At 39.5% G+C, this 23,276-nt stretch overlaps 1 protein-coding gene and 1 non-coding gene across 12 annotated transcripts in view; one reads left to right on the top strand and one right to left on the bottom strand.

Moving 5' to 3' along the window:
• The window catches only part of Syne1 (spectrin repeat containing nuclear envelope protein 1), a 482,748-nt gene that overhangs the window by 134,111 nt on the left and 325,361 nt on the right, over positions 1-23,276 (top strand). For all 11 annotated transcript variants that reach the window (XM_036168948.1, XM_036168940.1, XM_036168942.1 and 8 more), the window contains 2 exons: positions 17,453-17,565; positions 18,100-18,268. In XM_036168948.1, the coding sequence (XP_036024841.1) occupies positions 17,453-17,565; positions 18,100-18,268 (282 nt within the window). The remainder of the gene's footprint in view (positions 1-17,452; positions 17,566-18,099; positions 18,269-23,276) is intronic.
• On the bottom strand, positions 21,531-21,604 carry LOC118570753. The gene has a single exon (XR_004943245.1). It is a non-coding gene; the product is annotated as a small nucleolar RNA SNORD26 (small nucleolar RNA).

The raw sequence follows: 23,276 nt of genomic DNA, 5'->3' as shown, positions 1-23,276 counted from the left end.
GATTGACCAAACGTTAATGTAACCGTGTATATTTTATACCCCTTTTGTTCTGGTGGTATTCCTGTTTTAGCAAATATATGGAAAACAAGATGATATGTAGAGATTCCTCCTCTTATTGTTGTCAAAAATATTTTTCTAACAACTGTTTGATGTGTTTTTGATTATCTGAAGGAAAAAAATCAAAAACCAAAGTCATGACACATTTGTCTCATGCATCTGAGACCTTGGTTTTGGAATTCCTGATACAGAGATACATGCCATGTCATTTGATTTCAGTAGACAAAGTCCCAGACAAGCTCATCTAACAGTCTGGCACAGCCATGTTGCACAATCAGGAACGTCACTATCACTCACCTCCATTTACACTTTTGCCTTCCTGAGATACACTCAGTGATTTCAGACACTTCCTTTTTTTTTTTTTAAAATGTTCTTAAAGTTTACTTTAACCAATACAATGATTACATACATTTATAGACCTCATTGTGATGTAGCAATGTGGAACAGTCAACCCAAGCTTCTTAGGGTATCCATTACTAGTTACCATTGCTTTGTGAGTACTGTTTATCTCTTTCAGTGATTCTGAGTTTATGTTAGCCTGTCCCTTCTTTAACTGAAACCTTCCCCTTTTAATACATTCTTCCTGTCCCTATCCATTCTATGCCTCTGGTCCTGGTCGCTTGTGGTAATCACCATGTTCCTCTCTGCTCCTATAACTTTAACATTTTAGATTTGATAAATAAGTAAGCTCGCCAGGAGGTGATGGTGCATGCCTTTAATCCCAGCACTTGGGAGGCAGAAGCAGGTGAATCTCTGAGTTTGAGGCCAGCCTGGTCTACAGAGCAAGTTCTAGGACAGCCAGGTCTACCCAGAGAAACCCTGTCTCAAAAAAACAAAAGAAAAAAAAAATATATATATATATATATATAGTGTGTGTGTGTGTGTGTGTGTGTGTGTGTGTGTGTGTGTGTGTGTATGTGTGTGTGTAATTGATTTGTCAGATATTCAAGTTCAATTTGTTTGGGATATTTTCTGTCTTTTCACTTTCAGTCTATGTATTTATTTTTAAGAATATTTTTTTGTATTTTTGAGATTATAATTACATCATTTCCTCCTTCCAAACTCTTCCTTATATATTCCCCTTGCTATCTTTCAAATGCATGTTCTGTTTTTCTTATTATTGTGTGTGTGTGTATGTGTGTGTGTTCCTAAATATATAAATATAACCTGCTCAGTTCTTATAATACTAATTGTATGTGTATGTTTTCAGAGATGACCATTTGGTACTGGGCAACTTCTTGGTGTGCTCTTCCCTAGGAAAGACTATTTCTCTGTCTCTTAGCAATCCTTAGTGGCTTTAGATTTTTGCCTAGGGTTGAGGACTTTTGAGTCTCTCCCCTTCCACATTAAGATGTCTCTGAGTGTCCTTGTTCAGCTCATGTTCAGACGGCCATGTTGCTGAGACTTCATGGATATAGCTTCTCTGGCATTCCTAGGAGACACAACCCCACAGAAAACTTCTGGTTCTTTTGGATCTTAAAAATCTTTGTTGCCCTCTTTTTCAATGATGCCTGAACCTAAGATGTGGGAGTTGTGTTATAGCTGCGTCAGTTGGGCCTGGGCTCCACAACTCTACATTTTTATTGGTTGTAGTTTTCTGTAGTGGTCTCCATTTGTTGCAAAGAGATAATTCCTTAATGATGTGTAAGGGCTACACTTATCTGTGGCTATGAGGATCAAATTTTGACTGTGGTAAGGAATTATGTTGATCTAGTAAAGTGATGGTTCTCCTCCAAGACTCTTGACTTTACTAGTCCCAGGTAGTTGGCTAGGTTTCCAGTACCAGGCATGCTATCCCTATTGTTCAATGGCCCTTAAATCCAATTAAAAAGTTATTAGTTACCTCCAAGGTATGTGTGCCACTACTGAATCCTTATGGTTATTGTGCCAAGCTGGTCATTGTTGATCATAAACATCATAGCTGGGTAGGACAGTTGGTTGCTTCACTCCCTTGGAAGTTTGTAGGATATCTTCCAGTACTACCAAAGCTATTCCTCAGGGAGGAGGCATTCAAGTCCAAGGTCTCTGGACCCTATATCTGAAGTGCATGGTGTCTTCAGCAATAGGAACTTACCTTCCCCTTCTGGGAGGCAACCAAGGGCAACAGCAATATACTGTGATATTTTAGAGTCTCTCAAGCACCCTGACCAAGAGCTCAAAGGAGGCCTTCACATGTATGGTGCTGTGGTTTTTGTTAATTATGCTATGGCTCTTTGGGGAAGCGTTGTTGGAAAAGACTCAGCCCATGTGTTTCTTTGACAGTGTGTAGAGTTTTTTGTAGATGGCAAATAGCTGGGATTTGTTTTTTAATCCATTTACCCAGACAGAGTTGTTTAAATGGAGAATTAAAACCATCTACATTTAGAGTAATTATTGAAGGGTATGTGATAAATCTCTTTCTTTGTCTTGCAGGTTGGTAGATTAATGAGTTAATTATGTTTGATTTTTGATGTTGTAACTTATTTATCATCTCCAATCTCTTTTTACTAGTGTATATATTAATTTCTTTTTCTATGTATTGTCTCTTTAGTATCTTTTGCAATTTTGACTTATTGGTGATAAATTGCTTTACTCATGGTGGAAGGTTTTCTATTTCTGCTTTGATTTTGCAGGATAGTTTTGCTGGTTATAATAGTCTTGGTTGGCAGTTATTTGTTTCAAAGCTTGAACTTTCCAGGCCCTCCTGGTTTTTAACATTTCTGTTGAGAGATCTGCTTTGTTCTGGTAGGCTGTAAGTTAATAGGGATTTCTCTTGCAGTTTTCAAGATTCCCTCTAAGTTTTATAGTCATATCATTTTATAATGAAATTTAGTGAGATTCCTTTTCTGCTTCTGTCTATCTAGGATCTAAACGCCTTATATACCCTGATGTCCATTCCCTGCCCTGCCGCCCCCGCCCCCCTCCGATTGAGGACATTTTCTGCTATTTTTTTTTTTTTTGGATAAGTTCCCCATGTCTTTACTCTAAATCTTGATTTTTCTCTTAAATTCCACACATTTATAAGTTTTGTCTCTTGTGTCCCAGCAATTTTGAAGGTTGTAGTAGTGATTGTTTTTGTGTTTGTGTGTTTTTGTTTTTATTGCTATCTGAGTATGACAATCCCTCAACTTGGTCCTCAATACTAATATTATTTCTTTTATCTGGTCTTGCTATTTTTGGTTATGGCTTTCAGGTGAGTTGAGTTTATTTGATTAATTGAATTTTTATATCTAGGATTTCCTTTTATTTTTAAAGACTAGGTACCCCTTTGTTAATTTCTTGTCCATGATTTATTTTTAATTTGGATCCCTTTTGAAGTCTTTGCTCATTTTTAACTTTTGGAGGAATCATGTTGCTTTGTTCTTTCATATTTTATTCTTTATGTTTCTAAGTTGCAATTTGTACACAACTATTGTAGGGTAGGGAATATAACAAGAAATCCAAGGGCATCTGCTTAAGGGGTATAGGGAGTTTATTATGATATAAATTGGGGAGAACAACTCAATAAACAGGATAGGCAAAATTGTCACAGAGTCCTGGAAGGCTGATGGCTAGTCCCACGCTGCTTCTGCCACCTGTCCAAACCCATGAGGGAGATAAGAGATCTACATGTATGTACCCCTCTGGTCTTAAACTAGCTCAGAGGCCATGTCCTACAGGCTGGTACCTAAAGGTCATAGGTGGAACAGGTGCCCACTGCATCTCCCCTTTTTGTCTAAATAAGAAATTTCTAACCAAATACAAAACTATATACAACAGGAATGATTATAAAGCATTGTCCAGGAGAAGGGAATGGTAATAACATATACAAAGATAGAAATACAACCAACAAGAACAACATCAAACAAGAAACACATACTAAATGTCCAGATTATAGGTAGATGGAAAGTCCCAGAGATTATTCCAATAGCTGTCCTATCCTGAAGAATCTAACCTTAGTACCTAAAATGTTCTTAGCTAAGATATGAGAGGATTATAACTGTAACTATCTAGTCATCAACCTCAACAAAGATGTAAGAAGGAAAATAATATTACCTGAGTAAACAGGAAGTGCAAGCAAGCAACTTGTAAAACAATTGCAAGAATTGCCAGAGACAGCTGACAGTTACCTAATGGTTCTCAGCCCTGTTTGGACTTCCATTTTGGCTACAGGACTAGAATATCTGACAAACCATTTTCTGAAGCAGAAATTTTGAAAGACTGCCTTAGCCTGTCTTGACAATGTTCAGCAATTGCTTTTCCTTGTGTCCTGCTCATCTGGAAAGGACAGTGTACAAGCTGTCAGTAGCTGAGGCAAGGGCAGTTCTTTGCCCAGCAGGCCATTTTTGGCCAAGAAGAATACAAACTTTCATATGGATTGTCTTTGATACCCAACATTCTCTCAGGAGTAGAGATCAGTGCTGCCAGGAGCAATTGTGTCTCATGTCAACCAAATTCTAAGTTATTAAAACATCTAAATGCCGTTTTCTCTAGCTCTATGAAGTGTCTGAAGATTACCTATCCATCTGACAAATATTTCTGTAAATCTGGAAAATCTAACTAACGTAACTGTGAATAGGACAAGCATGGGTGACTATTAATCTGTAAATCTTATCTACCTAAATAACCTAAGGACTAAGGCTTCACATTAAAATAAACAATCTGTAAACAAATGTACTGTATAAGGACAGTGACCTCAAATTGTGACATTATATAAAATATCTCAATCAGAGGTAGAAATGTATAGTGCAATATGACAACAATATCCTTAATATGTATCAATAAACAAAATAGCCTAAACAGAGGTAGAACATACATACAGTATGATAAATATAATTATACATTTGTATCAATATACAAAGTATTTCAAACAAGAGAAGGAATGTATGTACAATATGACAATTATAGTTTTGAATTTGTGTCAATATACAAATTATCTTAAGTAGGAATAGAAAAATAGTTTACATTTGTGTCAATATACAAGAATCCCTACCAGTGCAAATTATCTAAGGCTGATAGTTTGCTAAATTAGTTTACATGTAGATACAATAATCCACCTTAATGTCCTCTCCTATCTCTTCCCCTTTTTTCTTTTCCAAAGGAGAATCCTGAGTCTAAACTTTATTGTTCCACCCCAACCCTATTACAACTTATAACCAACCCCTAACAGATGACAATTATCCATAACCCTGAGAAAATAAAACCTTTTGGGAGAGGGGGCGTCATTTTCTTAAAATTGCTTCCTGCTGTCTAGGGGGCGACAGTATATCTTGGGCTCCTGTAAGAAAGCTAAAACAGCTGGGCGGTGGTGGTGCACACCTTTAATCCCAGCACTCGGGAGGCAGAGCTAGGTGGATCTCTGTGAGTTCGAGGCCAGCCTGGGCTACCAAGTGAGTTTCTAGGAAAGACACAAAGCTACACAGAGAAACCCTGTCTCGGAAAACAAACAAAAAGAAAGAAAGAAAGAAAGAAAGAAAGAAAGAAAGAAAGAAAGAAAGAAAGAAAGAAAGAAAGCTAAAACAATGGTTAAGTCTCATGAGGACTAGCTGTAATGTTTGTAGCCAGTCTCTGAACAATGGGTAAAGTTTGTCTGAGGTTCTGGCTAGAACGGTAATATGATGGACCATCTCATCTTGGAACTGTCCTGAAGAGTTTGTAGTCTAAAGCTGATCATTGACTGGTGTTTCTGAGCTGCCACCAGGAGAAGTGAGATGTGAGGGAACAGGTAATGCCATGAAGCCACGTGACCAAACATAGATTAATAGAAATGGGTTGAGTTAAGGTTGTAAGAGCTAGTTAATAATGAGCCTAAGCCATAGGCCAAACAGTTTGTAATTAATATATGAGCCTCTGAGTAATTATTTTGTAAGCGGCTGCATGACTGCAGGTGGGAGAGATTTGTCTGGGCCATGGGCCCAGGGAGGACTGAGAAAATGCCCCCCTATAGGGTAATATCTATTCTTTTATATATATTTTATTCTATACTTAACTTAATTTCACATATCAGCTAAGGATTCCCTTGTCCTCCCTCCTCCCATCCCCCAGCCCTCCCCTCCAATCCACCCCCCCATTCCCACCTCCTCCAAGGCAAGGTCTCCCATGGGGAGTCAGCCCAGCCTGGTAGACTCAGGTCCAGTCCCCTCCTCCCTACACCAAGGCCATACCACCCTGAACGTGCCCTATCTCATCTGATCTCAGAAGCTAAGCAGGGTCAGGCGTGCTTAGTACTTGGATGGGAATATCTATTCTAACTCCATATGGGCATCATCTTATTGAGAAGCTTCTCCTCAATGACTCAATATCTAGTACCACACAGAGAAAAGAAATAAATAGCATGCCAGCAATGTCACCAAACAAAAGCCAACATGGAAATACAATTGAAATCAGTCTTGAAGTCATAGCTCCATAGTAGAATTCTGGACTCCATCTCTGGCCTTCCCTTGATTAAGAGGAGAGAGGGAAAAATAACAAAATAAGTACAATAACAATACATAAAAGCTAACTAGTATTCCTCTATCAACACAAAATATATAGTTTTCACTGCAAAAAGGGTAAGAGATGCTATGTTCTGGAGCCACATTTGAGTGACCATAACCTTGGAAGCATGGATCTAGGTTACCCCAGGTTCCATGTTCCAGTTTCATAGAGTTTTTATAGTAACAGAATGAAGGGAGTTATAAATATAAGCATTGAAAAAAAACCACATTGATGGGAACATCAGAGAAGCAAGTTTCAACAAGATGGGGGAGTCTCTCCAACAGCCTCAGATGCTTTCAGCAACACTCTTAGCTTTCAGGTTGGTGGAAGCTACTGATCTGCAAGTTGATAAATTCCAAGATTTTTTTAAAATCTGTGACTCATAGAATGTCCTATAAAGAGGTGGCAAGAAATGGCCATTCATGGAGTCAAGGGCCAGGGGAAGTTCAATGCTAGTCCAGGATAAGGTATAATCAAGTTCTGGACCCGCAACATCCCAGCCTCTCCACATCACTGCAATTGTAATTAGTCAATCAGTCTTGACACCCAACTTCTTTCCAGGAATTTTCATTCATAAGAACTACAGAGAAGAAAATGGCAGAGAGAATGGAGAATCAATAACAAAGACAGAGTTAACTATGAATGAAAGTAAAATGTAATAATAGTCTTTGCGACAAGGAAGGGGAAAAAGAAGAGAGTTTAAGAAAAACGGAATAGTAAATGAGGAAAGAGAAAAGTACTCGTTGCAGAAGTATAATTAAAGGAAAATGCAGAAATAAAGTTGAACCGATGAGACGGTCAATCGCATAAGTGAGTGGCTTTTTCAAAACAAAATGCTGTGAAAATACTAAAATGAATAAAAAGGAAAGAAAGCCTGTTTTTTGTTTGTTTTTAAAGACAAAGGATTTTTTAAAAAGCCGTTTTCCAACTCTTCTAATATTGGAACCTGCTAAGTTTGGACACAGGAGTCGTGAGTCACAGCCTGAGCCTGTCAGGAGTCAGTTGTCACCTACAGATGGCATTTTATTTAGAAGCTTTCTTTCTTTGTGTACCAGGAACTGCGCTGGCCCAAATGACCTCTGTGACCTGTATCCTGGGAAGGGTTCCCCTCACTCTAGAGTGCCCCAATGTGTGAACACACAAAAAACAAACACCCAAGCAAAGGAGGACCACCCACTGCATCACAGAGCAAGGATCATACACAGGACACAGATCTGCCATGGAGGGGATATAGTATCTTGTCTCTGGGTTTTAGGATGTTGAAATCCTGCCCTTAACTACCTGCTAGGAAAATCAAGCAGTTGTTCAGAGCTCAGTCATGCTAAGCACCAAATAACACACATTAGCAGGGCAACCCTGGAGTGTGTGTGTGTGTGTGTGTGTGTGTGTGTGTGTGTGTGCGCGCGCACGCGCGCGCGCACGTGCGACATATCCTGCCTGCCTCTGCTTGGAGCCCTCAGCCTTCCCAGCACTCATCAAGGAACAAAGAGGGTCACAGCATTGATCACCGAGCCCTCTCCAGCCCAAGCTCCCTGTACCCCACTCTTCTCACTCACGTTTGCTTACCCACATTCCTCTCTGGGAACACCTGTTATGGCATCTCCTCCCCAACCACTGCAACAGGATGCCCCTCAGCCTCCCCGAGTTATGACTGTTCTTTGCTTTCAGGTCTGAGAGGGTGACTCAGTTTCCATATACCTCCTTTCATACATGGAGACTGGCTATAGCCCTTCAGATGTAGGGAGTGGCTACATGACTCCTTTTCCTGATGCTGCCCTATACATACACCAGAGCACTCACTGTCACACCAAAGCCCACAGTGACTTGAGGCTTGAGAGGGCTCTTGATTTCTCCTGCATCTAGGACTGGGAACCCTCCTGGGCCTACATTGTGGTTGAGGCTTGGCCTGCTGCCTCAACCCACGCAGCTGGGGTGAGAACTGGGGCTGCTTTCTTGATTGTCTTTCCATTACTCTGCTCTTGGCTGTCCCATTGACCCCTTTCTTGATTTTTGGAGCTTTTTCCATTTTACTTTTTGGAATATTGTGTTGTCCTGACTCCTCTCATTCACGGATTCCAACAATGAGCTTCTATTCCTCCATCTTACCCTGGAATTCCTATTTTCATTTTTTTTTTTTCAGCAAACTCCCTACTCTTTTCCAAAATGGCTGCACTGATTTATATTATAGTCAACACTATATAAGCCTTCCTCCTATTCCATGACTCATGAGCACTTGTTATATTTCATGTATAAGACAATAGACACACTAGTAGACATATAGTCGTACATAGTTCATTGGTTGGAATTTAGATTCTATTATCACTCGATACGTTGAACTTTTTTTCAGCAATCTACCCACCTACTTTGTCTTTTTTGATAAATGTTCAAGTCCTTTGACATTTTTAACAGAGGTATTTGTTTCTCATTCTTTTTAGATTAAGATCCTTGGTACTTTTTTATGTTAGCTCCTTGTGATGGATGATCTTGATGGCCAACTTGATTGGGTTGAGAAGCACCTAGGCTGTTAGTAAAGCATACCTCAGGTAGGGACTGGGAAGACAAGTCAAAGATGATTAACTAAGTGGGGAAGCCCCTCACTGACTATGGGCAGCTCCCTTCCCAAAGGCTTGAAGCCCAAGTGGAAGAAAAGGCAAAGGGTGTTCTATGTTTTCTAGTGGACATGCTAGGAGCCACCTGCCCTCCCCTCCCCACTGTGGGAGATGGGAGCCCCTGAAACTGCAAGCTAAACAGACCTTCCCTCCTTAACTAGTTTATATCTGACAACTGGTCACAGGAACAAGAGTCTTCTAAGCCCCCTGACCTCTGTGAGTGACTTGCAAATATTTGTTTCTGGCAATCTCTGTTGGCTACTTCCTTGTTCTGCAGATTTTTAGCCAGACACAATCCCATTTGCCTCTTTTTTTAATTTGTTGTCCATGCTTTGGGAGTCCTAACAATCTCTACCTAATGTCACAAGCTGGCCTGCCTACCTTCCTTCCTTCATTACTTCCTTCTTTCCTTTCTTCTTTCTTTTTGTTTTAGACAGAGTCTTACTATGTGGTCCTGGCTATCCTAGAACTTAATATGTAGATCAGGCTAACCTCGTCCTTACAGAGACAGAGATCTGCTGCCTCTGACTCCTGAGTTCTGGGATTAAAGATGCATGCCTCTCTAAGCTTCTCACAGGAATACGTTTTGTTTTGTATTTGGCCATTTTATAGTATTAGGTCCTTCATTTAAAACTATTTGAGCTGATTCTTGCACAAGCAGTGAGATAAGGATTTATTTTCATACTGTGGAGATTTCCAGCTTTTCCAGATGCCAGTTGAAGAATTGCCCTTCCAGTTGTGTATTTGGGGCACTTTTGCCAAAAATCAATTGATCATAGATAGATATGTGGGTTTGTTGCTGGGTTCCCAGTCATGTTTTATGAGTGACTGCGCTCAGACAACTTTTGATTTGCTAATCATCTCTTTCCACATCTCTTCTTGGCCACCATCAATATGCACAAATGGATATGCAGAATTCCCTGTCATCACCTGCTTTCTCAAGGGACAGTGTAACTCTGAGGTCTGCTCCATCTCTCTCAATAAGCACACACACAGTTTGGATCTTCCTGTCTGTGTCTCTGTTCTCAGTAGTCTTGGGGTCAGGTGGTACAGGAGTCAGAGTTCAAGCTCAGCTAAGTTCAAGACACATCACACATTCAGAGGCAGTGGACCCAGTGCATCATGGGATACGAAGTATATACAGATGGGAGAAAAGTTCTAGACAGCTGTACACAAATACTACCCCTCTCACAAATTAGTAAGTAAACATGTGTGCTATATAACGATCTCATGTGAAATATGTAACAACTGAAAGCACTTTAACCTAATGTGTCTGACACAAAAGAAGTTACCTTAGAATTTTAAATGCAATGTAGAATGTACATGAGTTGAGAAGTGTTCACTGAAGGTCTATTCTATGGTCGCTTTCCAGCCTGGGGGAGACAGAAGCATATTGTAGACATGGTGGTGCCTCCAAACTAGAAGTTGTGACTGTTGTTCATGTACTTAAATGTTGAGCATAGAGCAAATGCAAGTGTGCCATTCACCAGAACTTTATAGAAGGTTTTGCAGATGGTGATGACTGTCCCACAGAATGACTTTTCGGTTGGATGATTCACATGCTTCTCTGTGTGGGCCACTGACTATATGAGCCATTCTGATGAGAGGAAGATAGAAATGATCGATAGATGGTAGATAGATAGATAGATAGATAGGTAGATAGGTAGATGATAGCAAAAGAGAGAGAGAATCAGAGAAAGCACACATGTGCCTATGCTAGCCACCCAACCATCTACCCAAATATGATAAATTAAGACATAATGTCCTGAAAGGATGGAAAGCAGGGAGATGCATAGGCATGGGTGATAGAGAAGATGAGGATGTAAAATGAAGGGGAAAAACAGACAATGAGAAAATGGAAGAATGCAATAGTGAGACCAGAAACAAACAGAGGCAGGTAGGAGTCAAGGACAAGTTCAGCGTGCATCACAGAACGATCGTTTTTTATTGAGGTAGACTTTTCAATAGACCTGGCCACAGGTGTTTAGAGTAATATAGTCATAAATCAGAGTAATTAAAATTATGAGATCTATTCTAATCTATTCAGGATATACTTATTAGATGCTTCACAAGAAACTGAGCTATGGCAATGGAAAGTTTGGATCATTGTTAATTAAAATTCTAAGTTTTCTCAGTAGCACACAGTTACATCAGTGTGATGTAACTCGTCTGGCATATCAGACTCAGTTGAGATTCAGTAACCTGGGAAGAGAATACCAGGGGATTTTGTGTACATACACAAGATGTTTGAAAGCCTCATCTTGCCTTTCCAGTATAAAAAGTAATTCCAATTTCAGAAAACTTGAACATGATATGGAAACCTAGAATATTTTTCTGAACTCACCACACATGGAAAAATATATTTACATGGCATGTTTTTTCACTTACTACATAGTCAGAGTTTACAAGTTAGAGTTAAGTATTCTTTAAAAATGTATACTGCAGATAGTTCTCCTTATGAACAGTTCTATGGTGTTTTCTTTTAACTGTGTAGTTTTTAGAGATTTATTTTATTTCTATGTTTCTATGCATGTGTTTATGTCTGTGTGAGGATGTGAGGGTGTGTGTGTGTGTGTGTGTGTGTGTGTGTGTGTGTGTGTGTGTGTAGGCCAGAAGAGGGCAGTGGATCCCATGATCCACTAACTAAAATGTATATCAGAGTATATTAATTATATATATACAAAGTACAGCTGTTTTATCTTTTCTATTTTCTAGACAACTTAATGCTCAGTTATCTAGAAAGAGAAAATGTCCCTTACAGGTGATTATGAAGTATTTAGCCATGATTCCGTCTAAGTAATTACCTTTATTGAACATTTAACTTAAGGATATGACATAGCTATTACCATCCTCTTTTGTAAATGTACTATAGGCAGGGAGAAAATTAATGCTTCACATAAAAGCCACATAATTGTCTTAAGCTTCAAGCTTTTTTTTTTTCCAAGACAGGGTTTCTCTGTGTAGCTTCCTTTCCTGGAACTCGCTTTGGAGACCAGGCTGGCCTCGAACTCACAGAGATCCCCCTGACTCTGCCTCCCAAGTGCTGGGATTAAAGGCGTGGGCCACCACCGCCCGGCTAAGCTTCAAGCTTTAAATGTGCCCACAAAGTTGTTGCACATGGAGAGTTTGGCAGAAGTCCTACTGTTTTGGCAAGGCAAGGATTTCAAGTCTTAAGGAACCGTGAGAACAGTGTTCTGTCTCCATCATCTCCTGAGTCTCCTTGTACTTTCAACTCCAGTCACGTCACCTTCTATCTTCTTGAGAGTTTCATTTCCTGATGAGGATTCCTGGCATGATAATTAGAAAGCTCAACAAGCCACAGATGTTCCTCATGCTACCATGGCCTTTCAATACCTTCACCTTCTCTTCTCTGGTGATCTACACCATGACCCTCTACTCTCTCCATCATCCTAGCATATCTGCAGCTGAAGCCCTCCACAACTGCTTTTCCAAGCATTCCACTCTTCCATCCAACAAGTCTTCATCCATCTGGACCCTGCATGTCTTAATGCTATCACCCTTTGACTCCGTTGCCTCCTTTTCATTTTGTCTTTTCACTTTGTATTATTTAAATTGAGTGTTCAAAAAAGTCACTCACTGGACTCATCCTCACTTCCATTGACCGCGTCTCTCCCTTTCTTACTAGCCTGGTAAAAATATAACACTGATTAAAAACAGTTTCCGCACAGACCATGCACCCACACAGGCAGGTAATGAGGCTAGAGAATCCCCACGTTCTGACATAGTGACTAACCCAACTGCTGTGTAGCAGTCACAAGGCATTTTCCAACTCCAAGCCCTCTCCATTTCTGGGACATCTATTTCATACCCTGTCTTCTCAGCCTTCCACACCTCCTCCCTGTCCTCACTCTTAGCTGATGACACCACTTCCTATTTTCCCAAGAAAAATAGAAGCAATCAGAAAAGAATTTCCGCAAGCTCCCGCAAATACATCAACCCACTTACTTGCGTCTGTGCCCAAATACTCAATCCTCATTTCTGTTGCTGTGGATGAACCATCTGTGCTCCCAACCAAGGCCAGCCACTTCTATGAGTCTTAGATACTATCCTTCTCCTTCCTCTGAAAGATGCACAGTTATATATCCCTTGTTCCATTGTTTTCTACATCCCTCTCAATTGGGTTCCCCCTAACAACAACAACAACTCACACACACAGTTTTTTTCTCTCATTTTAAGTCTTTTTCTTCACCTTACCTACATTCCCAGATATTGTCCAAATGCCTTTGTTCCATTTTCACAAATATGCTTTCAAGACCTTTCTGTGTCTCCTTTTTGATTTCCAAGTTCTCTCTGAAAACCACTGTCATAAACCATTACTAGCTTGTGACCCACACCCAAATTGAAGAAGGTTGGCATTCTCATTCACTGGCTAGCTATTAGTCCCCCTGGTTCTTCATCCATCAGACACTTTTTACAAAGGACTTCTGTGTCCTTGAAACTCTTCTTTCATTTGGCTTCCCTCTTTCATCCATGCTATCTCCTGCTAGTCTTTCTTGGTTTCCAGTAGACTTTTAGTGAGCATCTGCACAGGACCAAGTAGCATTCAGAGCATTTGTGATATGCCCATATGCATGAAGAGAGACACAGATCCCTGACATTCATTATATGACTCATCATGAAAGGATGCAGATAAAAGTAGTAAATAAGCAAATAAAAATTTGGGGGCAAAAAGGACAGGGAATGTTGATGTTTTAATTTTAAATAAGAGGTTGGTGAAAACTCACCGTAATGATTACCTCAGAGGCAAGTATATTCCACCATGATGTCTTTGCCCTGGCCATCCCTAAGGAGCTTTTTCCTCTCCACTGATATTCCTGTTTCCATCTTCTTCATCTTCTCTGGGCCTTCACAAGACTTCCCTTACAATGTGGAATCCCACTTGTTCCCTTTGCTCCATCTTGGTAACTGCAGGAGGTGTGTTGATAATTCCCACAGCAATGGAGGTTTCTCAGTCCCTATGCTGTTTATTTATTATGAGGCTTTTCCCATAATTTTTATTGATTCTTTGTGAATGTCACATCATATACCCGAAACCCACTCATTTCCCAGACCTTCCATACCTGCCCTCTACCCTTGTAACCTCCTCCAAAAGAAAATAGAAAATAAACTTTAAAAAAAAATCTTGTCATGGAAGCTGCAATGTGTCACAGTGCATCGCACAGTATGCCCGTTAGTCTAAAAAACTTTACTTGCAAATGTTCATTGTAATGAGTTATTGGTCTGGTTTGAGGCCTCTGGCTTCTGCCATACTATCAATAGTGGAGCCTCACCGAGACTCCTCTTACATGTCCCGCTATTGTCCTGAGTCCTGTAGGTTCTGCAGGATGGGCCCCTTCACCCACTCCAAAAGCTCACTGATGAGATAGCTGTTGGCATAGGCCAGCTCAAAGCCCTGGATCTGGGCATGGGTGGTAGCTGAGTTGGTCAGCCTACCAGCTCTCCCACGCCCATACCACCAGGGCCAGCTCTCCCATACTGCCCCAGGCAAGTGGTGGGACCTGCTCTCCTGCCCCCCACCCCACCATCTGGACCAGTTCTCCTGCACACATGCCACCAGGCCAAGCTCTTGCACAGTGCCCAGGTGAAGAACAGGGCCAGCTCTCCAGAGTGCTGCAGCTGGTGAGGAGCTGGACCAGCTCTCCCACTCTCATGCTCAGGACCAGCTCCTCCTATGCTGCTTCATCAGTTTTTATATATTTTTGTCATTTACTATGTACAGTCAGCCTCTGAATTATTGTATCTTCTATTAATGTAGGACTCTGATCATCGATAAATTTATTACTTATTCTGATTATTTGTGACACTTATGAGACCTTCCTGTTAGAATCTCCTGATGTATTTTGCATTCTAGAAATTCCAGCCTTCCTATATTCTTAATGGTTAGATGTGTCTCTTATTAAAAAAGACAAAAACTTCCCCTTTTCCCTTTTTCTTTCCTCCACGTACAAATAAGCTTGCTGCTTTCTCTCTCATTTTGACTGCTTTTGCTTGTTCCTCTTGCCTGACGATCTCAGATGCATTGCTGTAAGCCCAGTGGAATTAACATGTAACTGTTTTACAGCGAGAGGTCACTTGGTAGGAACAAGTAGTGTATGCAAGCTGTAGACACTCCTGTGCAGATGTACGAAATGTTTGTATTTGCCTTATTTTTGTAAAGAATTTTCTCAATGCACGGGGTATTTGAGCTGTCAGGTATAACAAATGAGAGGTAGCTCTACAGGTACAAATTCCTCTGAAGTCACTTGAGGGTCGTTTCAGCCAGGATCGTACGCCATGGAGGTGCATTGACATGCTGAAAAGCTGGGAGAGGGCCTGTGGTGATATTGTGTTCCCCATAACATTGTACACCCTAATAAACTTATCTGGGGTCAGAGAACAGAACAGCCACTAGATATAGAGGCCAGAAAATGGTGGCACTTGCACCTTTAATCCTAGCATTCTAGAAGTAGAGACCTGTCTGGATCTCTGAGTTCAAGGCCACACTGGAAACAGCTAGGCAAGGTGACACATGCCTTTAATCCCAGGGAGTGATGGCAAAAAGCAGAAAGGTATATAAGGCACGAGGACCAGAAACTAGAAGCATTTGGCTGGTTAAGCTTTCAGGCTTCTAGCAGCAGTTCAGCTGAGATTCATTTGAATGAGAACTCAGAGGCTTCCAGTCTGAGGAAACGGGATCACCTGAGGAATTGGCGAGGTGAAGTGGCTGTGGCTTGTTCTGTTTCTCTGATCTTTCAACATTCACCCCAATACCTGGCCTCAGGTTTCATCTTATTAATAAGTCTCTAAGATTCCTGCTACAAGGGACAACAGTGTTCACCATCGATAGCTGTTCTTAAAACAGCCCTGTCTCCACTTTCCTCTGGGGGTCAAAGATCCCACCATCTGATGCGAATGACTTGTGAGTGTGTGTGTGTGTGTGTGTGTGTGTGTGTGTGTGTGTGTGTGTGTGCTTATGTATGCTCCTAAAGACTTCAAAATGTAAACACAAAGAAATCTGTCAGGACAGAAATAGTTTAGACTGAGTTTTTTTTTGACAACATTAACCTGTCTCTTAGAGAGTCAATCATCTATAAGCCTTTTGTTGCTTTATTTGTTCGTTTATTTGTTCATGTGCATGTTACATGGCTGTACACATGTAGAGGTCAGAAGACAACTTGTGGGGGTCAGTCTTCCCTCCCACCACTTGGGTTTCAGGGATCAAACTGAAATCGTCAATGTTTGTGGCAAGAACCCTTACCTACTGGGCCCTCTTGCTGGCCCAGATTCTTACATTTTAAGTCCTATTCAAAATGCTTTCATTTGCCCACCCAAGTGTGTGTCTTGACCTCCCTGCTTATTTCTCCGCTGTGCCAGTGGAGAATAGTTGAGAAAAATAATATTAATTTGAAATTTGAATTGAACTCCCTTGGTGGATTACTTTGTTTTTTAGCTTATACACTATTATTTATTCTGCTACAGGGAAAATCGACTAAGTATGAGGAAATATGTCATAAGCTTTGTTTGTTCACCCTACTCTTTCCTGTGTGTGTGTGTGTGTGTGTGTGTGTGTGTGTGTGTGAGAGAGAGAGAGAGAGAGAGAGAGAGAGAGAGAGAGAGAGAGAAATAGCCTTGGGCTGGCAGCAAAGATGTATTCTTTTTATAAATAAGTGTGTGGCTGGCAGAATACACAACAGACAAAAGATTCACATTAACCTAAATAAAAGGTAAGCCGCTGCATAAAGTTGAGAAACAACATTGATAAACATCACATTTGATCTCTTCTCAGTGAGCTGGAGGTTGTTTCCTGTACTGTTGGGAAAGTTTCTGACCAAACAGTATCTTCAAAGTCTATTTTAATTGGTAAACAGTATTTAAAGTAGCTCTCACACATTCAACCTGAAAATAACCGTAGGGAAGCTAAATCCTGTTCCCACTAAGGGGTTAAGTTTGTTGTGTTCAGTTTTCAGGGGAAAAAAACATAAAGCAAACAAGCAAACAAAAGCCCCCGCCTCTCCAAACCCCAGGCAAAACACTGAAATGGTTATTTCTGGCAGTGATTACACAGTCCTTGGATCTTATACCTTTAAGAGGTCTGAATGCATTTCTGGGCAAGTGTCATGTGTGTTTAAAGATGCCGTGATTACTAGACACAGCTCTCCCAGAGTGGCTTCTCCACAGTCACCGACTGCCGTTCTAGGTAAAAGCCTGTGACAGGCACCGGCTGCGTGAGAAGGTGGTATCAGGGACAAATTGTTGAATACATTGACTCATCAGTACAGCCTGAAAATTATGCTTCTCAGCCTCTTGGGAACATGTTTCCTCATTTAAAAATTTTTTAAATTGTATATTAGGATCTGCTTCAAAATACAGATGCCCACAAAAGAGCATTCCATGAAATCTACCAGACCAGGTCTGTCAATGGGATCCCAATGCCTCCTGATCAGCTAGAGGACATGGCTGAGAGGTAAGAGAATGTCCGATTTTATATGAAGGCTCTTTTAAAAAATAAAATGTCAGATGGATGCTTTTGTATTCTTTTTCACATTTTTTTCTTTTCCAAAATGAATTGCTATCATTTTAAGAGGGATGCTTACATTTGGTAAATGCAAAGTGGGTTCCCACACAGACGCAGAGAGTGCCAACATTCTAATATATTATTAACTGGAGCGAGTGAGTTGGAATGTTCCCACAGCTTGCAGATCACAGAAACGCTTTCTTCATCATAGGCTGTATTTTTATTCAATACTGTAAGGAACATTATGTAACATTGCAAAAACAGCTTATAAAGGAAACAGATGAGAGACGTGTTAGCAGGGAAGGGAACTAAACCAAAGGCTTCAATCAATCCTGTTTTCTCTGGAAACCCTGAGCTAAGAAAGGAATCGGATCATCCCTGACCGCGAGCAGGGATATTTAGAAGGCTGCATGTAACAGGTTCGGCCAGCCTCCTTCGGTTACTATTAGTTACATCCTGTGAATTCTCCCTGTCTCCTCCTAGGTTTCATTTTGTGTCCTCCACATCCGAGCTGCACTTAATGAAAATGGAGTTTCTGGAACTGAAGTACCGTCTGCTGTCCCTGCTGGTCCTCGCTGAGTCAAAGCTGAAGTCTTGGATCATCAAGTATGGGAGGAGAGAGTCTGTGGAGCTGCTGCTGCAAAACTATCTCGTGAGTCTCTTGCGCTCTGACAGGCAAAGGTCCACCTTGAATCTACGTGTAAAAACACCACTTTGTCCAGTGGGGTGGACCTGAGGTGTGGAGCTTTTCACAAGCACATGGAAATGGCAACTTGGATTCTCTGGAATTTGTTGTTGCAGATTCTGACTTTGGGAGGGTTCCCCATATTAATCGTCCCCCAACCATAGTAATGGTGCTTTATTAATTACCAAAAGAGTTTTTTTTTTTTTTTTTGTGTGTGTGTGTGTGTGTGTGTGTGTGTGTGTGTGTCCACACATCTTTAGGTGTAACTCCATTTGTCCTTTAAAACTGAATTACGATACTAGGAGACAACCTTCCAGCCATCTAAGCTCCCAGTGTGAGAAAATAGTTAACTGTTTTCAGTTGTCCACATGGGGACCATCCACATGTTAGATTTGCTGCATGAATCTCTTCCCAGGACTTATGTCTGGGTGTACCCAGATATTGAGCAATTTTGTCTACAAATCTATGTACAAACTTAATTTTTAAAGAATATCTCATGTTCTGGTCTAGATAACCCCAATTCTATCTAGAACAACTAAACAATAGAAAGAATGTGGCTGTTCCATTTATATATAGTTAATATTATGTTTAATAAAGTTCATTTATTTCCTCTTAATCAACTAATCATGCCCCTACATAAATTCTTTGCAAAATTAGGTTGAAAGTATTCATGTTAACAGTGCATCTCTGTCCTATCCTCTGACATGTATCTTTAAACACAGATTCCAAATTATAAATCACTAAACTTTTAACATACTAGCTTGTTACAACCTGACTAGTCACAGTGACTTGCAGAGTATGTGCTTTAATTCATATTAAAACTGGGTCTCTTTTCAAACACCTTGGAAACATAATTGGCTTTGTTATATTTCAATTTTGTTCTTTAACTGATATGTGAGCTACATGAATTTGAAACAAACAAACAAACAGTTTTCCTGGCAGTTAGTATTTTTCTCTAGATTCACTAAAATAGTCTAGGAAACATTTGTTTCAAGAGCTGTGAACTCTGTTAGGGTGTGTTCTTTTATTCATTTGTAGCTATTTTGGTAAGGACAAGAAATCCATTTTTAAAATTCTAGTAATTGTTTTAGTCTCATAAATATTAAATGGAGGAATGGATTTGTATCTTCAGTTTTAGTCATAGCAAATAATGCACTTTGAGCCCAGTTGTTAATTACATGGGCTCCATCCTTTGTTCTAGCTATTTAAGAACAGCCAATCAGATTTGAGTACCTAATAGGGCTGCCTTACCAGGTAGATGTTCCAAAACAATGATATTAATAATTCTCTTCAAACGTCTCCAAAGATATATAAATAGAGAGTTAATGTTAATGGCAGAGAGTCAGCACTGCCTGCCCACTCCATGGAGTTAAAGAGTTCAGTGTGGTGCTAATTTCAAACTGCTGTGGAAATTTTGAATATGTGTAAAGTGGACAATCATCCCACATTCCCAGCAGCTTTCAATGTGTGTACTCTAGTCCCCCAATAAAGAGGCTCTGGTTAAAGCTTCCATAAGTGGCGTTAGGTCCTTTTTGTTGAATCATTTCAATAACTGTGGGCCTTTGAGTGCTCCACTTTCCACCTCAAGGAAGACCCTACAGGCTGTTTCCAGTATACCCTACAGTAAACATTGAGGAAGCACCATGCAGCTGGCTTTGGAGTTTAACTGTCCCAATCCTGTGCTCCAGCTGACACAGTGACAAGAACCGGAGTCAGAATGTGAGTCTAGATATTTCCAAACCAAAAGCCTTTGCAGTCATGTTACCAATATTACTCTCTAAATATATAATATGTAAAGACCAAAGTATTGGTGTTTATTGAATTGTAATGCATTAAAGAATGTTCTTCTCATATTCATTAGTTCCTTGTAATGCGTTTCAAGTTGAATACTATTTTACTCTTATGCACTATGGTGGCTAGAATACCACTGCCATTTATTTGTAGTCTAGGCAACATGGCGGGAAGTTAGGGGGAACTGAAGCATTGCCATAGTGAAGTGTGTTCTATCCATGTTTCAGCTTTGCACTGCCCACATGACTGTGAATGACTGACGCTTCTATGATGTTGTCTCTCCCGAGTTTTTTACATTTTAGCATGATGATATTGGTAGTAAAATAAGAGATTCTAGGCTAGAGAGAAGGCTCATCCATTAAAGACTAGGACCACAATCAAAAATAATAGAGATCCTTCTAAAGAGTAGACTTCATATGCCGCTTTCCTTCTTTTTCACAGCCCACAAAGTGTCTCTCATCCTTTTGGAGTTTTAAGGAAAATCATTCATTTCAGAACAGACAATTTCAAAAAGTGTCAAGATTTTCAATGAAATTATAAAGTCTGTTATTTACATCTAACTTTTTCTCCCTCACTTAAAAATATAAATATGGTGTGTTACTGTGTTTTCTAATAAACAAACTGATACTGAGGCTACAAAGAGTCATCATCCTTGGTTGCAGTTCTAAATATGATGTTAATTCCATGTAAAAGAAAAGGGTAACATATGTTTTATGGTTGGAGATTGGAGAATATACTTCCTAGCTGAGGTATGAACTAATGAGTACTTTAAGTCCTTGAAAAATGCACTCATGCTTGTTATGAAAATAAGTAGACATGTGGGTCATTGAGGGGGCTCAGGGGGTAAATTCTTGCCATTAAGCCTTATAACCCGAGGACAATCAGGGACCCACATGATGCAAGGAGAGAACCAACTCCCACAAATTGTCCTCAGACTTTCACAAATACACCATGGCACGTATGTGCTGACATAAAAGCACATAGACAAATAAATAAATCTAATAATAGTTTTTTATATTTAAAAGTTAGATCATATGCTATTGATCAGTGATTACAGATGCATTGATTTGGTCCTTGATTTCAAAATTGTTTACAGTGATCTTGATAGTTAACATGTAATGTCCACTTTTGCTATGTAAACAGTAATATAACACTTCTATTCTTCATGTGAAAGAAAGATGATCTCTTGAAATTGTGGAAATTGAAAAGTTCAACATAAATAACATGAATATTTATCTTACAATTCACAAAAAATTTTTAATGAAAATGAACAACCCTGATTAAATTTTAAAGGATTTATGATTATCTGGTTTAGCTCTCTCAGTGAAATTAATGAGTTTTTAATTTATTGTGTCTATACTTTGAAGGCAGTAATGTCTTTACTTCAATGTTTCAATTTCAAAGTCAAAAGTGCCCCTTTAGCTTTTCTCTTTTTTTTTTTACTCAGAAAAGTTTTCTCTTTTCTCCACTGCACCATCAGGGAGAGAGTCAGGTTTTAAATCATCCCTGCAGCTAGCTTTTCTTGTCTTATCATCAATGCTGACAGTCGCTTGATTCGGTAACCCAGCTTTAGCCAAACTTTTAATACAGCAAATTAACCTTGTCATTTGAATCTGAAATGTGCGTTTTCCTGAGAGGTATGTCTAGCACAGTAATGAGAGGCTTAGCAAGCCTTCTGTGAAAGTGACTTACCCAGACAAGCGTCATTGTTCAATGGCATCTCCATAGTTAGCCAAAAAAGGAGCCCAAATTATATGGGCCAATACAAGTTTGAAATAACAAATGGGATTTCTTTTTTAAATTAATTGTCTAGCTGTTCTAATGGGAAAGCTCAAAGATAATGAATCATTTGATTGTGTTCTTACCTCCCCTCCTATTTTTAGGTCAAAACAAATATAAAAATAAGTATATTTATTTTATTTATTTGTGGTTAATTTGAAAACTAGTCAGGCAAATGATATTTTAAGTTTACCTGTTCAGTACAGTGACTACTATTATCATAATCTGTTCTCAGTCAAGCACAATAAAACCTATTAAAGTCATTCAATAAAATATCAGCCACGGAAGGGTCTCAGACCATGGAATTCATAACTTTCTGCTTTCACTTTATTTCTAGAGAATTAACTTATAAATTTCTGTAAATATAAAATAATCTTCATTGTAATTAATATATAATACTTTAAAATTTATATTGAAACAAGGTAAACAGTGGTAAAAATTTAAGGATGTCCATGGAATTGCTTTATGAACTGCTTTTTGCCTCTACACAAAGCATCCATTAGCATATTATACGGGACTCCAAGCATACTGTGTAAGAGTCCAGTTTGTGAAGCATAACTTTTCATTTTATCATAGTGATGATCCCCCTCAACTATTTTAATCGATTAAACTCTTAAAAATCCATTCTGCTAGTAGGAGAATTTAAAGAGGTTTTGGAGACACGTTGCCAGTTATAATTGTATTAATTTTGTACTTGGAGTAATAAGAGTAATCTTTTAAACAGGAGGGGAGTTGAGCATTAGTAAAAAACAAAATTAATAAAAACCTAAGATTGTGTGTGTGTGTGTGTGTGTGTGTGTGTGTGTGTGTGTTCTCGATTTCATGGTATCCATGTACTAATACTAATTTTATTATATATGCAGATATACATGTTGCTTTATCTTAGTCTGCAATTTTTGTGTGAGGTAATTGCAATATTAAAGCATCAATAATATGGACAGTATATGCGATTATTTTTAAACTTTCTACTTTTTTATTTAAGGAAATCATTTTCACTGTCACTTATTTTTAACTGGAAGTCCCTCAAAGCAGTCAGTCACCCACCAGGGCTAGTGTTCAAAGAACAACAGACTTCCACAGCTCCAGCACAGTGGGACATTAAAATGTCCCCCCAAATTTAGTACTTTCTAAATGTTAGGCCTAAATCCTCTAGAGAAAATTCTGTTCTTGAGGAAAAACAGCCTCTGTGTGTGGTGAAGAAATAGAAAATTTTCTCAGTCTGGTGTTGAGTTGGTACTGAAAATGTGGGCTCAGTATATGGGTTTCGTATTACCGGAATAATCCATGACAGTGGGATTTTGTGTTTCCCAGTAGAATAAGGTTGAGAGAATTGGACATGATGCCCATAAACTTATGAATTAACCATGTTATTTGTGCACAGACCTAATGTTTGCTCCCTACTAAC

The sequence above is a fragment of the Onychomys torridus genome, chromosome 19 (assembly GCF_903995425.1).
Source record: "Onychomys torridus chromosome 19, mOncTor1.1, whole genome shotgun sequence".
In the NCBI taxonomy this organism is placed as follows: Eukaryota; Metazoa; Chordata; class Mammalia; order Rodentia; family Cricetidae; genus Onychomys; species Onychomys torridus.
This window is presented reverse-complemented; position numbering and strand designations above follow the sequence as displayed.